This window comes from Canis lupus, chromosome 25 (assembly GCF_003254725.2).
Source record: "Canis lupus dingo isolate Sandy chromosome 25, ASM325472v2, whole genome shotgun sequence".
Taxonomy (NCBI): Eukaryota; Metazoa; Chordata; class Mammalia; order Carnivora; family Canidae; genus Canis; species Canis lupus.
The window spans coordinates 29556223-29571044 of NC_064267.1; the positions used below are offsets into that span (position 1 = coordinate 29556223).

The 14822-nt window shown below is 41.1% G+C and overlaps 1 protein-coding gene across 8 annotated transcripts in view; it reads left to right on the forward strand.

Moving 5' to 3' along the window:
* Positions 1–14822, forward strand: part of NUGGC (nuclear GTPase, germinal center associated) — a 54166-nt gene that overhangs the window by 9310 nt on the left and 30034 nt on the right. For 2 of the 8 annotated variants that reach the window (XM_025462994.3, XM_025462993.3), the window contains exons 2-7: positions 4462–4550; positions 7560–7661; positions 8269–8377; positions 9173–9395; positions 9858–10085; positions 13042–13251. In XM_025462994.3, coding sequence (XP_025318779.1) covers positions 4508–4550; positions 7560–7661; positions 8269–8377; positions 9173–9395; positions 9858–10085; positions 13042–13251 — 915 coding nt within the window. In that variant the 5' untranslated portion in view covers positions 4462–4507. Of the gene's footprint in view, positions 1–1909; positions 2096–4461; positions 4551–4683; positions 4886–7559; positions 7662–8268; positions 8378–9009; positions 9396–9857; positions 10086–13041; positions 13252–14822 lie in introns of those variants that run through there. The other 6 variants (XM_049101058.1, XR_007405811.1, XM_049101057.1 and 3 more) reach the window with 6 other exon arrangements.

Here is a 14822-nt window from a genome sequence, read left to right on the forward strand (position 1 = left end):
GAGGACACTAAAGAATGAATGTTCAGTCAGTTGCCTCAGTTTGAGTCCTAAGTATAGTTTTATGGAGTAGCTACTTTTCAGTTCTGTTTTTTTAAAAATATTTTATTTATTCATGAAAGACACACAATGAGAAGCAGAGACATAGGCAGAGGGAGAAGCAGGCTCCCTGCGGGGAGCCCCATTTGGGATCACGCTCTGATCTGAAGTTAGACATTCAACCACCAAGCCACCCAGGCATCCCACTACTCTTCAGTTCTACTCAATGGCCTTTGTTCCCCAAATGCCTTTGTCGTGTATTTGAAGGACTCCCTCATTTGTGAGTGCCTTTCTCTCCATTGTCCAACACTTAAGCTCCAAAGGCTTTATTTATATAGCATCCATGAGAGGCTGCTTGGTGGAATGGAGCAAACATTGAACTTGCAGCCACTCTGGCCTTGGATGAATTCCTTCCCGTGTCTGGGCCTCCACATCCATATCTGTAAAAGAAGGGGCTCAAGAGCATTCGTTATTTAATTCCACTATATGAGGCTGTTCTAGCAAAGGAATAACTATTGCATTGCACCTCTGTTATGTTTCTTTAAGAAAAAAAAAGACATCAAGGAAAACAGAGTGAAGAAAGGGAGAATGGGAGAAGCAAGAATAACGGTCAAAAGTCACAATCATTTAACAGGAAATGCGTTCTGTGCAACCTTCCCATATCTAGCTAAATATGCAGAGAGTTTCATTTAAAAGATGCTATTCTTAGCTCAGTGCACATGAATGTAAATAAGTACTAAAATCAAAACTTAAGTGCTAACCGCATAGCTGAAATACCAGTGAAATAAACCACACGTGAAAATCTTGCCTGTGTGACCAATAAATTTGAACTCTTCAATTGCTTCTCCACAGCAGCCAAACTTTCACAAAATGCAACCACCATTACTGCCTCTCCTTGGGGTAAAGTAGATCCCCACTTAATTTGAGAAAGGACTGTGCACCCCTGAGTCCTTTGCTCCTGAAAGCAAACCCAAAATTACAGGAAACCTTGGTTTTGCTATTTTTGATTACACAGGACCCCTAATCACTGGTACAAAGGCAGGGGACGTTTTGAATTAAGAATTTTAATCCTTTTGGCATCCAACTAAATCAGAGAATATTCGCATTTTAAGGACTAGTTCAATCTCTCATTCATAGATGGGAAAACTAAGACCTGGGGTGATAAAAATGACTTGTATGAACTCCCACAGTTCCTTTGACTGGTGACAAAGCCAGAACTGTACCTTCTACACCTGACTGGCAGCTTACTGCCCTTCCTACCATCACTTAGTCCAGCTTAGTGACTATGGACGGAGTCTCTGCACCATACAATCCCCCACTGATATATTTGTTTATAAGCTTTCCTTTTAAGTGCCCAGTGTTTCTTTCATTTTATTTTCTCAGCCTTTTTGTTAGTGATCCCTTCCCACTTTACAATGTCTTAGTTTCCTGATCAAATGGTCCCTTCCTACCAGTCTTTGAACATTGGCAGAAGGAGTTGGAAGCCCAATTCACCACAACCACAATTCAAATAATTTCCAATTTCTCCAAATTTCAGTTAGGGATCACATTTACTCATGTCCTAGTACCACAGATACTCCTGCATTGGGAGACTCATGGTTCTGTGTCTCCACTGCTGCAGCTAAGCCTGGGCTAACCCCAGGTAGTTACACATGAACAACCTTTGCTATGGCCATTGTGTGCAGTTGATTTCATAAGTGAAGTTAGATGAGCTGAAATCTTGTGATCCTAAAGGAAGCCCAAACCAGTGCCCAGGATTTGGAGAACCCTCCTTTTCTAAATCTACTTCTCTCTCAGATTGAAGGGTCTTAATCTCACTGTTTGTATGGTGGTAACACTTGTTCTTTCGGACTTCATCTGACTCCTCTATTTCTTCCTAGATTTTTGCTACCAGAACACAAGTTATCCTGGAGGTCTACAGTGGATTTGTCTATTGAGAGGACCATATATTTTGCTTTGTTTCCAGTGCTCACTATGATATGGTACCCAACATTTTGTGTGACTGTGGCTCATTAAGCTGCTGTCTTCAGAAAACAACAGATCACTTTCTTCCTTAGGGGTAATTCCTAGTTCTGTATCTAAAGTTACTGATGGGGGGTGCCTGGCTCGTTCTATCAGTAGAGCATGTGACTCTTGATCTCTGGGTCATGAGTTCAAGCCCCATGTTAGGCATAGAGCCTACTTAAAAAAATAAAGTTATTGAGAGGCGTTACTATACTTGTACGCATTATAGCTTATATACCTTTTTGATTTACTATCTTATCTAGGTTTTGATGTGCTTTTTAGTATTTCCAACTTGGCATTAAAAATCAGGAGCTGCTTGTGTTTCTCATGAAGTTTTGTGACCTCATAGATGACTTCCACTACCAGCTTTGCTGGTAATAGAGAATCTTGGGGTTTGAGGAGGCCTTAAAATTATCTAGTCCAATGCCATTGTTAAGTGGTCATACCAGTATAAGTTCAGACACCTTTAGTGGCAGAAAATTCATTACTTTCTAAGGGAGCTCATTGCATTTTGGACAACTCTAACTACTAGAGAATGTTAAGCCAAAATATACTTCCAGGTACCTTCTACCTAAGGGACCTAATGGTCTTTTCTTGGGACCTCAGAAAACATGTGTCATCCCTCTTGTATATGCAACTCCAAGGTCATGTAGTTGAAGACTGCTCTGAAGTCCTCTCCACATCTTCTGCCTTTGCCTGTATCATCCCTTTATCAAGTTCAACATTCCCGACACTCTTCATGGTTGATACTGCCTCATTTCCATACTTGTTCTTTTGTTCCTACTCTTTGCTTTACTCTTTAAGACTCTAACTGTATCAAAAACTAATTTGGTTTAAATAAAAACTTAAACAAAACTAATTTGGCTAATAAGCATCCTATGGTGTAGAATATCATCAGAAGCCTCCCATCCATTATTTTATTCATTCATTCATTCATTCATTCATTCAGCATTTATTATCAGTCATTGCACTTCCTGATGGAAATGCAACATGAAAACAAATGTAGATATGACCTCAAATAACTCATGGTTCAGAAAGGAGGAAGGAGCAAGAAAGGACTATAACAGGTATGCTTGGAACAGTGATAACACAAGAGGGGAATGAGTGGGAATCAGGACAGTTTCACAGAGGAAATGCTAAAACAGAATCCCAATGAAAGAGTAGGAATTCACCGGGAAAGAGAGGAGAAGGGTACCCCACACAGAGAGAACAGCCTATGCTAAACTGCATGGATTAGAATACCGTGCCTTGGAGAACTGTAAGGATTTTGGGATGGTCTGAGAGGGAGCCTCTAGATAAGGAATGGAGAAGTGAGGAACTCCACCTAACACTCAGGACTTTGCACATAGTAGTGATTCCCACCACATCCAGCCAACACCCACTACGTACAGAAATCATTTGGCTAGTTAATATCCACCAGCCAAGCTAAGAATAAGAGGCTGTTTTGACTCTAACAGCCTAGAGCCTAGTGACAGTTGACAGATCAGGTGAGATTTTGCATTTTTCAGAAGGACCAGTGACTCTCTGCTTTTGAAATACATGGCTGAGTGATCCGGACAGCAACGTCAATCAGGGAGAGAAAGCACCTTGGGTGCTCCCCACCTGTGTTGCCTAACTCTATGCATAGGGACAAAGAGGCTCCAGGATAGCCCATCCCTTCCCAGTGTGTGCAGTGCACTCCGTTCTGGGCCTTGATGGGCCCCGTTCTCCCTCCATGCCCAAGCTCTGTCTGTCTGTGGACTGGATTCAGGCTGGATCTGACACCTCTTTTGGATGTGCCTCTCTTCCCCCAACTCCCTAATCCTGCGGATGTCCAAGCTGTGGTGCTGACTATAGACCCAAGTAGGGGTGTCTTCCTTGGTGAAGTGGAGTGGAGTGGAAAGATCCAGAGAACCTACTTATTCCATCACTCCTTCCCCACTCAGTAGCTCCCCAAGCAACTCCAGGGAACCCTAGGAATATCAAATATCCCATCCATGTTCCAGATTCTTGCGGAGACCTGCTGGCACTAAATATAACTGAACCCAAGGCTTACTTAATTGAAGCCTTGATGTCACCCAAAGCAGAAAAGCCATATAATCTCACCTTTATGGTTCTGGTCACTAGAGGTTTATTGTTATTTCAGTGTGGGTTGTCTTGAAGATCTCATATCAGTTTCAAGTTCTATAGATATAACTATTATTGAAAACCAAGGGTCAGGCATGGATTTTTATCCTGTTTAAAATGACACGTAGCATACAATGCATTGTGAGGAATTCAAGGTAAGATAGAAAGGCTACTGCCCTTTAAGAACTTGGAATCTAGTTGGGGAAACAAAGCATGAAGAGATTTAACCATTGTTGTTGTTTGCTTTTTATATTTACAATTTCTGCTGTTATCCCCATGCCTGCCTCTGCCCTTGTACTTTGTATATATTTTTAGGCTGATTCTCCTAAGTGGACAAAAGCAGGTATTTGCATAACAGGAAATGGAAGACACGGAGGATTTTGTGGGCCCGGGACCACATTCAGGTAACATCCCTGCAATATTGCCTGATGAAGTAAATAGTTCTTATAGTAAATAGTTCCATAATATAATAAAGGGCCAGTGGGTTGAGACTGTACTGAACTATAGTTAGTGTTCTTCCTCTTTAATCAAAATCTGCTTTCTTATGACATGGTTTAATATTGAATGAATATAAATTCTTTTTTTTTAATATTTTATTTATTTACTCATGAGAGATACACAGAGGGAGTCAGAGACACAGGCAGAGGGAGAAGAAGGCTTCCTTTGAGGAGACCGATGCAGGACTCAATCCCAGGACCCTGTGATCATGCCCTGAGCCAAAGCAGACTGAGCCACTCAGGTGCCCCAATATAAATTATTTCAACAACTAAAATAGCCTATTCATAATGTAGTGGACTCTGATCAATAGTTATATGTGTATGCACTCTCCCACCCCCCTTCTAAAATGAGGTTCCAGAAAGCCATCTTGGATTTTCTGAGAGTAGTCTCTCTTGGAATGGGCAAGGTAAGGCCCCTGGAATAATATCAGGTGCTTTCCTTAGAAGGAGAGATATAGGGTGAATGCTCTGGGAGCCAATGAGGGCGAGGCCCGAGAAGGCTGATGGAGGACCCCTGGCACCAAAGAGGGAGCCTTCCCTGGGGGATGCAGAAAAGCAACCCCTATGTGCAGAAAACAGGGAAAATCACATGCTTTGTGTTTTGAGAATTGAGACAAAAAATTTCTCGCTCACAAGGAGTGAAATCCTTTAAGGACCAGGGATCCAGGGTTTTGGGGTCAGTGGGGTGGTGGCTAGCATCTGAGGCATGGCTGGGCACATAAAATGAAAGAATCACAACTTTGGGGCCTTTGGTTGAGTGTCGGGCTGAAAGAGTTTGCTTAGGAGATCCACCACCACCCACAACCCCCACTCCCACACACACACCATGACCGTGACAACAATGAGCCTGTGGGGCTGTTGGAGGAAGCATTTTCAAAAGCAACACCTGTGGCAGCAAGAAGCAACAGGAGTGGTAGACTAGGTTAACTTCTTTAGACTGCCCCCACCTGCCCCTACTGACTTTTTCTTGGGTGCTTCAGTGTAAAATACTGGAAAAGAGGAAAGAGTGCTTGAGCAGTTACAGGGAATGAGAAGAGATGTGGTCAGTTCAGGCCAGTTCATTCCAGTTACAATTTATATAGCAAGACTACGCTTGAATGGTCTGAATTCCAGATAGAATACTTTCTCCTTTCCAAATGGTTTTTCATTTGAGAATTTGAAGAAAAAGTTTAAAACTCTGCTGTTCATCTGACTTCTTAGCCTTTGCTTCAGCTGAGAAATAAGCTTCCAATCTTTTATCAGATTAGTTGCCAGTGCTTCAAAAATCAAGATAAAGGTCATGGATACATGGACCCATCCTTTGCTTCATACATGTGGCTAAGATACTATGGAAATATTGTTCACAAAAAAGAGTTCTTAAGTTACAAAGTTGATCAAGGCCCAACATCCTTCACTGTCCACACATAGGTTACAGAAACATCCTGGAATCCTGAGGCACCTTTTATAACATGGACTAAATAAAGTAGTCATCAGCCTGTATCTGGCCTAGGGTTGCCTGAGTGGCAGATTCTTTTCTTTCCTGCTTCTTCTCCAGCTCCAACCCCTGAGCCAGCAATTTGGTATTTAATTCTATGCAGCCCTTAAACTAAGCCATGATGATTTCTTTGAGTTGAACTCAATTAAAGAAATTAGAATGTCTGAGACAGAGAGTCTGAAATACAAGGTCTTTCAACTCCCTGTCACTGCATGAGCATGAGGAGGCAGAGAGTCAGGCTTTGGCACAGCATACAACTGCACTGTGATACTTTATAGGGTGTGAGCTGGCTCCAGGACATGGCAGGATTTGTGCTGGAAGCCATAAGGCTGAACTGAGGGTAAAGACTGGCTGAACCATCTGGAAGACCTGTCTAGAGCCTAATGGAGGTTGGGCCTTCTGCTCAGGCTGCTATCCTGGGTCCCAAAGTGAAACTTCTCCTCTGAGGTTCTTCAGGGAAGATGACTTCCCAATGTCATGCTCAGTTTTGGGGCCTCATGCCCCTGCATGAGCTTGTAGTGCCATGACTCTTAGGGATCAATTCTTCAGGTTCATGTCATGGCCATTTCCCAAGGTACAGACTAATCCCAGGAGCACTGGGTTAGGATAATTTCCAATAACCTTGACTCCAAAGACCCACCTATGGCCCTTTTCTAACCTGGTGGATACTGCCAGCAGGTATTTTCTAAAACTCATCCAAAACACAATGTTTCGGTTGTACCTTTCCTGAGGATTATGGCTCCTACCAGTCCTTCACTTCATAACCAAGGGAAACCATTAAAGTGAGTAAATCTCTGGAGAACTACAAAGATTTGCTTCTTTGGGATTTTTATTCTTTTTAAAATTTTAACCTAAGGAAGATGCTATTAATGACTTTCAGTGAGGAAGGGGGAAAATTCTCCCAAATTTAACCTCTGAAGGCCATCCACTGATAGAACACCCTCCCACACTGTGACATTTTGTGTTTTTGTCAGCCCTCTCATCTTATAGATGGTCACAGAGAAGTGATTTACCCTGGTCATGTGTCCCTTCATTCCTCTGCATTCTGCTCCCTGATCAATTTCTTTCCCAGTTTGAAAAGACCTCCCAGAGGCCTTTCTTCACCACACATTTAGTCCTATCTTAGGCTTCTCTGTACACAGTTGGCATTTAGTGAAGAATATCCAGCCATTTTGGCTTCTCGGGATTTCTAAACCTCATTTCATTTCAACATATGTTCTGAGGAGATACATTTGGCTGCATTTTGGAGTTAGTTGCAAAGTCCTACGACTCTGGGAAATAGGAACCAGACTGGAATGGTCCAACAGTGTCTGCTTCTGATGTGAGGCATAAGGAGCTGGCAGGAGACTTCTTACATTATTGGGTTTGTGGACTGATAGAGGTCAGGCAAGTATATTGTACCCCAAAACCTTTAATTTTATATAATCTCTGTTTATCTCTAGGTGATGATGATGTGTTTAAAGAACCAATGAGGAAAAGAAGACGTTCTCTTGACCAGCGGTTCAGAGCATTTCCTCCTGTGGAACAAAGTGCTTTTAAGGAATGTGAGTGTCAATAACAATGCTGTGTGGCTTATTTTAATGTGGCTCTGCTCTTTTCCAAATGTGTAAAAATGCTCAACGGAGGAGGAGGTTAAATGGGAAAGAAGGATGAAACATTTTCAAATGATCCTGATCCAGAAAAGGGGACCTCAGAGTCTCTGCAGAGATCTATTAATTTGACAGTTCATCTCTAGAAGTCTCTGGAGAGCAGGGTTTTGATCAAAATAACCTCTTCCTGGTGAGGACAAAGATTGTGAAAATGGTTGGTTTGGTGCCTTGGTGAGTGTTTCTTTGATGCCCTGGCATTTTTTTTTTTTTTATGACCATAGGAGAAAAGATTCTAGAAGGGCAATAGCCAAATGCAAAGCATTTGCTGACTCCCATTACAAGGATTTTCAGAGCAGACTAGCTCCTTGGGAGGTTCTCATACTCAATAATTGCTATCTCCCATGAGCTATTATCTCTAGTGTCTGATAACTTGCTATCATATTTAATTGGCTTTTCATTTCATTTCTCTTTCTCTGCAACATTGAGCATATTCCTCTTTTGGAGACCTAGTACTTGATCCCTGTCAGGTACATCCCAGGTAATACATCCCTATTGATTCCAGATGAAAAATTGGAGTCACGGACCAGAAGGGTTTTGAGCAACACTTATCAGAAACTTATTCAGTCTGTCTTCCTTGATGACAGCATTCCTAATGGAGTCAAGTATCTCATGTGAGTCTGATATCAGCTACCCATCAAACCTCCTATCCATTCTTTCCTTAGGTAGATGCTTTTCTCCAACAATGAAAGGGAATTTTCAGTTAGAAACCAAGCAAAGAAGGCTGAAAAATTATGTGGCTATGGGATATTATTATTTATACTGATAGTTGCCATTCATTGGGTTGCCACTCTTGTTAGGTAACCTGCTAAATACTGTACATATATCAAATTTAATTGTCCCAATACCCGTATAAAGTAAAAAGTATTATCACCCCAATTTTATTGAAATTGTGGCTTAGAGAGGCCAAGACATTGACCAAAGTCACACTGTTGGTAAGCGAAAGGGCTTGAATCCAAGCCAGGCGGTGTGAAACTCTAGCTGGTACCCTCAAATGCTGGGCTGAGTTGACCTGAAGCACTTGATTAGTCAGGACTGAATCTCCACCCTGGTAAGACTCTGTGTTGCTCCCAGTAATACTTTACTTCTGCCTAAAATTTATTTCTAGGATCAAGACTACATAGTTTCCATAGAACACAAACAAAGACACTTCACATCTATATAGGCATTATAGAGTTTGTATAAAATTATCGTTACCAAGTATTTTTGTGTAATCTCCTTTGATCCTCATGACAACTCTCTGCAGGAAACAGGGACTAATATTCCCCATCTGATCAAGAAAGTAGCAGAGATTCAAAAAGATATATGACTTGCCTAGGATTGAAACTAAGTTCCTCCATGTTCTATTTTGATATTCTTCCCACTGCACTTTGATGACCATGACAACATGCATTTAAAAATCAATTCAGAAACAGGCTTCTGGCCTTGATTGAAAAACCATCATTGGACCCAATCTACATTGGATTATTTGGAAGCACAGGGGCTGGGAAGAGCTCCCTGATCAATGCCATCATCCAGCAAGCAATGTTTCTACCAGTATCTGGAGAAAGTATATGTACGTCATGTATTGTACAAGTGAGCTCGGGCTGCTGTGAGCAGTATGAGGCCAAAATCCACCTTCTCTCTGACCAGGTAAGTGTCTCCTTCCTTGCTTGCTTCCTTCCTTCCTCATTCCTCTCTCTGTTTTCCTCCCTCCTTTCTCTCCTCCTTCCCTCTCTTCTTTCCTTTCTTTCCCTCTCCCTCTCTCTCAGAGATTAAATTGTAAATATAGTTTATGACTTTGTTGAAAGGAAAAAAAAAACATGGTATGGAATGAAAAAGTTCTGTAGAGCGAGCTGGGGATTCTAGCCTGCATCCCGTCACTGTTGTTAGGGGACTTTGGGCAAGACATTTCCCTTTTTGGGTCTCTATTTCCTCACTAACAAAACAAGGGGTTTGGATTAGATGATCCCTTGCTGGATTAGGTGATTTTTGAGTTCCTGCCTATGCAGTCCCTACCCATCTCCACAATAACAATGGACTCCTCCCTTTGTCCTTGTTTTTTTTTTTTTCTGAATCTGTGTCATGAGGGGCTTGGCCCTACTCTCTTGGCAGGAGTGGAAGGAAGAGCTGAAGAATTTGACTAAACTCCTGCACAGGACAGAGGACCTGGGTGAAGAGGTGGACACTTGGGACAGGGACGATGCTGTGGAGGAAGCCATCTGGAAGCTACAAATGTTTTATGGAAATGGAGCAGAAAGAAAGAGCTATGAAGAGTTACTAAGGGCAAAGCCCAAAGGAAAGATTCCCACCTCCAGAATCATCACCCTCAAGGCAGAAGAGGTAGCTTCGAGATTTTTTTCCTGCATAGTATCATGAGTCACAAATATAATAATTGAATCCATTTAAGAGATTTGCTCAAGGCACAGTGTTTTTATTGGAAATGAGTTGATACCCAAATCAGAAGTATCCCTGACCAAGTTCTTTTGTATTATTTATGGCTGTCAAATCAGAAATTTTAGTGTCTGACTGGGGGATCTTTTGCGAATAGGGAAGGCTATTTACAGTTATTTGAGGATTAATTAAGGATGCTTTGGGCTACAAATGTTTAAAAACAAAACCACCCAGTTGATGTCTTAAATGAATAGGGATTTATTCATTTTCTCACATAAGAAGTCTGGAAATAGTTGGGTTTGTGGCTTAACAATGTCAAGATCAACACCTCCTGGATTCCCTTGGCCCTCCACTGTACTTGTTGCCTCATACTCATAAGATTGCTACTGAAATGCTAGATTTCAGGCTTCATGGAAGAAAGAGATGGATAAAAAGTTGGCACTAGCCATATCTCCCCTTTCCTGGGAAAGTAAAAGCTTTCTCAAAAACACCCCCAACAAACTTCTGGATAGATTTCCTCATACAGAACTGGACTCTGGTTCAGTCACATGGCCTTTCCTAGCTGAAAGGGAATCTAAAGCAAGAAATAAATGTGTTATGATTGGCTGAGACCAATCTCAATCTACTGCCCAAACAAACAGTCACTATTCTGCTAGCATTGGTGAAGACAGGATGGATATTGGATATGCAGCAAGTAGAATAACACTCTCCTCATTTTTATAATCAATATTCACTTTATTAAATTAAAATTTCATTTTAAATTAAAATACTTGTAGAACTAACATGTAACTTATTAAAATTATACATTTAAAACTTAGTGTTTCTTGTCTCTTAAAATTCATGTTTAAATATTCTTATCCTATTTATAAATCTGGCATTTTTTTGTATGAAATAAGAACAATTACTTACACTTGTTCTAGGTTTTAATGTTCAGTTATCTTCTAAGGTTAACATAGTGAGTGTTCCTTAAATAGCGAATGCTTACTTATATAATTAATTAAGTTTCCTTAGACTTTTTGTGTTATAGTTCAGATTAAATATATTACATTCTCTCAAAAAAATTTAAATACTGGACCAGGCACACTTAGAGGTCAAATAAATGAAATCTTTCAAGGCACTTAGCTCCTTATATTTAAATGAGTATTACTATTAAAAATAGTTATATTCCTAATGTCTAAGACATAGACTGAGCATGTCCAAAGAAACTCAGTGATTATAAAACTGGTTACTTTATTTGGGCACACACAGCTTACACCAAATAAGTTATACCAAGGTATCAGTATAGTGCCCATTTCTTTACTACTCTGTATTTAGAAATATATTCCTTCCCAATGATACAAATTTACCCCATGAAACTAGGAGTTGAAATACTCATTGAAACATAATTACATCTCAGTGAGTGAGGGCACAGATTCAAAATTTGATTCCTGGATTCTAGACTGGAATGAGGGAAGCCGAGTTTGCTTCCAGAATGATTTGTCTGGAGTCAGTTTATTTATTAGATTGAGACACCTTCTTATACAAAGGGACTTTTCAAGCCCATGTGTTTTCTGTCATATTCTCCTTAGTGAATCTGCTTTATTTATTTATTTATTTATTTCAGAAGAGAAAGAGAGAGAGAGCATGAGTGGGAGGGGCAGGAGGAGAGAGAATCCCAAACAGATTCTGCACTGAGCAGGGAGCCAGACACAGGGTTCAATGTCACAACCATGAGGTCATGACCTGAGCCGAAACCAAGAGTTGGACACTCAACTGACTGCACCATCCAGGCACCCCAGTATCTGCTCTATTTTTAAATTAAATATCTTAAAGAACTTTTATCATGTTTTCTTTCACAATTTCTTATTATTTTATTAGAATTAATGAATTCTATGACTCCCTACCCAGATTGCAACAAATCCCTTATGTAATCTCAACTCTGTCAAGAATTTCTGTTCTTATCTTTTTTTTTTTTTTTTCAGGACCATTCTAAAAATATTTATTAACAATGACCACCATGGGGCACCTGGATGGCTCAGTTGGTTAAGTGTCTGACTCTTGATTTTGTCTCAGGTCATGATCCCAGGGTCATGGGATCCATCCCCATGGTCAGCAGGGAGTCTGCTGGAGATTCTCTTTCCCTCTCCCTCTGCCCTTCTCCCCTGTCCCTCACCACCAGTGCTCTCTCTCTCTCTCTACAATAAATAAATACATTTTTTTAAATGACCACCATACATCCAAGATCTTCTGTCCCCTGAAGTAGTATCCCAGTAGAGATTTGCTGCCACACATAGTTGCTGGCATGAATGTGTCATTGTCTGAAGATATGTTTAGCTAGGAACAATGGGCTGAGAAAAATTCCCCATCCCTACCATCATTAAAACATGCTGGAAATGCCTACACATCAAGATATTTTTGTATTTGGAAGAGAAATTTTAGAAACCATTTTAAAGATCAATTTCAGACCAATTTTCAATTTGGAAAATATGGTCACCACATCACTATCAATTTTCTATAGTCAAGGCTTTCTGGTAATCCAAATATTTGCATTAGCCACATGGGAAAAATGCTCTCTCTCCAAAATGTAGACAATTGCATATTAATAGCATTAATTTTAGAATTTAAATGGAATTTAGAGGATGAAATCATTATCCAGTGAAACTATAACTTTGCTGAAGCTCCATTCTAACTGGCTCTGGTTTTTTCATCTGTACATAAGGAGCTTGCACTTTCTGATCTCCAGGGTCCTTTCTGGCTCTCAGAGTGTGGGCCCTTGCAGACTGGATCACAGGCGTCCCAGTGCCCATTGCCCAGTGCTGTTTCTTACCATTACTCAGCATACCTTCGCTGAGCCTAAATCACAGCTGATCCAGGACAGAGAACCAGGAGAATGTCTGGTGTGTGTGATTTTGTCCTTCTTGCTCAGGCAGAGGAGCTATCTGTCAAGCTGGACCCCTACATCCGGACTCAGAGGAGAGATTTGGCTGGAGAACCAACTGAGACACAGATCTGGCCCTTGATCAAACATGTGGAAGTGACTTTGCCCAGATCAGAGCTGATTCCAGAAGGGGTTGTGCTGGTGGACATTCCAGGCACAGGCGACTTCAACAGCAAGAGAGATGAGATGTGGAAAAAGGTGATTCTCTTTCATGTGACTTTGTTTCCTCTTCCTTCAACTCCCCCACCCTTTCTAAAGCAACAAAGAATTTTCTGTTCTGGGTACAAAGTGGAGAAGCTGAGACCCAGAGCCGAGCTCCAAGGAACCAGGAGGCTGCTAAGGTGTTTAGTTGTAAAGAACAGAGACCTACTAAACCAATCTCGAGCAAGAAGGGGTTAATCAAAAGAGTATCCAAGGGTCTCCTGTGACAGCCAGGCCTCAAGGCCACCTATCAGGATAGAAGCTGCCATTTTCTCTCTCGTCCTCTGCCTGGCTTTTGTGGCTGTTTCTTTGTGCATTTCTCTGTGGGGTCCTTCTTTTTCTTAGCTTCCTCTGCTTAGCCCTTAGGATCCATGTTGTGGACAATGACCACCCTAGCCCTGTCTCTTTTTTTTTTTTTTTTAAGATTTTATCTACTTATTCATGAGAGACACAGAAAGGCAGAGACATAGGCAGAGGGAGAAGTAGGCTCCCTGCAGTGAGCCTAAATTGGGACTCCATCCCAGGACCTCGGGACCATGCCCTAAGCAGAAGGCAGATGCTCAACCACTGAGCCACCCAGGTGCTCCCCTAGCCCTATCTCTAAATTACATTGTGGTTCATATGCCTACAACTGTCTGATTCTAGTCTCTATGTGCTTTAGTTCAGATTCCTAAGAAGGAAAATGGGATCACTTACTGCCCAGCTAATGATTAACCCTCTCTGGTTTAGGTATCCAGTACAATCAGCTGTGGCTAGAGGTGGTGGTTGAATGTCTACCCTTTCAGCCAAAATCTTGGGTAGGGTTTCACTTTCTGGCAAAGAAGTTGGAGCTGACCAGGCACCCCAGATATGTCTACAGTCAGAGAGCTACGCGTTGCAGTAGCTAAATCTGTACCTAATGATGAAAGACCGAAATATCTTTAAGAATTTATCTCAAAAAAAAATTTATCTCTTTGTTCATTTGCTTTTCATTCACAAACACATATAATATGCAAGACAATAAATTTAGCACTGAGAATGCAGTGATTATGGCCAATAATAGCAGACATTTACCGAGCATTTACTTTGTGCTAGGTACTAACCTCAGTAAAGTAAATTGCCCATCATCACCCTGGGGATTTTAACCCAGGCAGGATGGCTGGAGAGCCTCTCTGATCTTAAATCCTATTGTAACCCTATATGTTGGAACAAAGCTAAATTAAAAGATGCAGAGCATTACCTTTAATGTTAAGAAAGGTGCATGTGTGTATGTGTGTGTAATGTTTGTAAATGAATAGCAGAAGTAGAATCTTGCCTTTTAGCAGGATACCCACCCAACTGTAGACAAGAGTTTCTGCATTTACTACCACTCTTTACTACATACATTTGTGAATTGTTTGCATATTTTGGATGAACATGTATTACCTTTATAACTAAAAAGCTGAAAGCAAAATAGAAGTGTTGAATGAGAAGCAGAGCCTTCCTGCAAGGGGCTTAGAGTCTAACAAGAGAGAAGAAATCTACAGATGACTAACTCCCTGACAAAAGGTGATATAAGAGAAGTCCAAGGTGCTATGAACACAAAAATA